Below are 2500 nucleotides of genomic sequence, written 5' to 3'. Positions count from 1 at the left end.
CCACGTACTTCCTCTTAAAGTAGGCGATCCTCGACGCAGTCACGTGATCCGGCAGCCTTCGGCAGTGGGGCTCTGGGGAAGGCGGGAGGAACGTGAGGGAAAATGAGAACAGGATGAAGCGCCGCCTCTTTCTTTCGCCAATCCGAGAGACTTAAAAATTGTTGGCTTTGCATCTCTGGGTGTATCGATGCCTGTGCAGACAGAGGTGCAGTGTTATTTCCGGGTTCTGGTGTCATTGTGATGTGCTGACCCCTTAGTGTAAACAGTGCTATCGCATGACTGTGCTTTTTGAAATATAGTGCTGCGCTTGGGTACATACGCTCAGCGATCGCTTTATTAGGTAGGCCTGTACACCGGCTTGTTATTGCAAATATTTAATCGGCCAATCATGTGGCAGCAACCGAATGCATAAAAGCATGCAGACGTGGTCAAGAGGTTCAGCTGTTTTTCAGAGCCAATGTCAGAATGGGGAAGAAATGTGATCGAAGTGACAGTAGCCGTTGTGAATTAGTGATCGAAGTGACAGTAGCCGTTGTGAATTAGCTAGCCTATTAACTACGAAGGTAGCTCGTAGCTAAGATGGCTACCTAACAAGCTATCTAGCAGTTGTGAATTACAGTAGGTAGCTAACATTCTAGCCTGTGAACTACAAATGTAGCTAGTAGCTAAGAAGGCTATCTAACTAGCTAGCCAACGGTTGTGAATTTGGCTACAGTAGGTCGCAAACATTTTAGCCTATTAACTACGAAGGTAGCAAGTAGCTAAAGAGGATATCTAACCAGCTAGCTAGCTAGCAGCTGTGACTTTTGCAGCATCACAGTCTTTTCAGTTACACCCAGTCGATCAGAAACGGAGAGGGGAGGGTGGCGCCCCCTTACCCTTGGCCAGCTGCTCCACGGCGCACTCCAGTGGCGAGGGGCTGGAAGTGCAGCTCTTGCTGCAGCGCTCCGACTCCCAGACGGGCTGGAAGTGCGGGAGGCCGGTGTCCGCTTCCGGGGCGGAGTCGCAGAACGGATTCATGGACAGCACCAGGGTCATCTCTCACTCACTACCTCCCGTCTGAGAGAGAGAGAGGGAGGGAGGGGGGGGAGAGAGAGAGAAAGGGGGAGGGAGGGGGAGAGAGAGAGAAAGAGGGGGAGAGAGAGAGGGAGAGAGAGAGGGAGGGAGGGGGAGAGAGAGAGGGGGAGGGGGAGAGAGAGAGGGGAGAGGGGGAGAGGGGGAGGGGGAGAGAGGGAGAGCGGGAGAGGGGGAGGGAGGGGGGGAGAGAGAGAGGGAGAGAGGGAGAGAGGGAGGGGGGGAGGGGGAGAGGGGGAGAGAGGGGGGGAGAGAGAGAGGGGAGAGGGGGAGAGAGAGGGAGGCAGGGGAGAGAGAGAGAGGGGGAGAGAGAGAGTGAGGGGGGGAGAGAGAGAGAGGGGGAGGGAGAGAGGGAGAAAGAGGGGGAGAGAGATGAGAGGGAGGGAGATGGAGAGGAGAGAGAGAGGGAGAGAGGAGGGAGAGAGAGAACAGAAAGGAGGAGGGAGAGAGAGAGATGTATAACCATTTGGAGACTATACCATTACAGTATATGTGGTCACTGTAAGACAGGAGTAGTGCAGATAGCAATACATTTGTAGAAAAATGTAGTTTAATTAAAAATGAATTCTCCTCCCTGGCTGAAAGAAAAACTGAAAGAAGATAAATAAATTTGGAGACGGATGTACAGCAGTGGTAAATGATCTAATCGACAGCTTTAACTGAATGGACTCTGATATGATGATGATGATGTAACTAATCCTTCATTTATGAATTTATGAATGCATTTCCTGGCAATACAGCATTTTGATTTTGAGTTTGAGATTTAAAAAAGAGATTTTGCTCTGTCAAAATGTGGAGGAAGTCAGTGGAGATGTGTATTATTGGCTGTGAAAGCCAGTCAGCAGTGAATATGCCCACGCGTTTAAAGGTTATGTCAACAGGGCGTTTACAGGCACATTCACGGTGAGCAGACGATGTTATCAACGTGGATATGTCTGGATCGTCAAAGCTACAAGAGGGCAGCCGCAACCGTTTCCATCAAAACAATAAAATGTTATCTTTACAACGCGTCACCTCTGACAAGGTCTACTGGAGATCTGTTCCCATCTGAACCTGCCTTTATTCAAACTCGACTCCCTACTGGAGATCTGTTCCCATCTGAACCTGCCTTTATTCAAACTCGACTCCCTACTGGAGATCTGTTCCCATCTGAACCTGCCTTTATTCAAACTCAACTCCCTTTCAGGTGGAATGCGATGACATCACAGAAAGGCTGAATAACTGAAAAAATGCAACCAATCAGAGCGCATCTCGGTTTATCGCTATGCAGAAGCGCAGAAGCCTGTGTAGTCCTAAAGCCCAGTCCACACCAAACAGCCGACTTCAGGCGAGACAGGCAAAAGCGCAAATGTCCCAAAAAATCTCTGAACGTCCGAGTAAAAAATAAGCAGACCAAACCAAAGCGCCAAGTAAACAAACAAACAAG

The 2500-nt window shown here is 49.7% G+C and overlaps 1 protein-coding gene across 1 annotated transcript in view; it reads right to left on the bottom strand.

The window, feature by feature from the left end:
- The window catches only part of LOC133138111 (SERTA domain-containing protein 4-like), a 28243-nt gene that overhangs the window by 10260 nt on the left and 15483 nt on the right, over positions 1 to 2500 (bottom strand). The window contains exons 2-3 of the mRNA XM_061256582.1: positions 879 to 1059; positions 1 to 72 (exon numbers count right to left, since the gene is read on the bottom strand). The exon at positions 1 to 72 is cut by the window's left edge and continues 44 nt beyond it. Of these exons, the coding sequence (XP_061112566.1) occupies positions 1 to 72; positions 879 to 1038 (232 nt within the window). The 5' untranslated portion in view covers positions 1039 to 1059. The remainder of the gene's footprint in view (positions 73 to 878; positions 1060 to 2500) is intronic.

This window comes from Conger conger, chromosome 1, assembly GCF_963514075.1.
Source record: "Conger conger chromosome 1, fConCon1.1, whole genome shotgun sequence".
NCBI classification, from domain to species: Eukaryota; Metazoa; Chordata; class Actinopteri; order Anguilliformes; family Congridae; genus Conger; species Conger conger.
The sequence above is the reverse complement of the archived record's forward strand: the minus strand, read 5'-3'. Positions and strand labels throughout refer to the sequence as shown.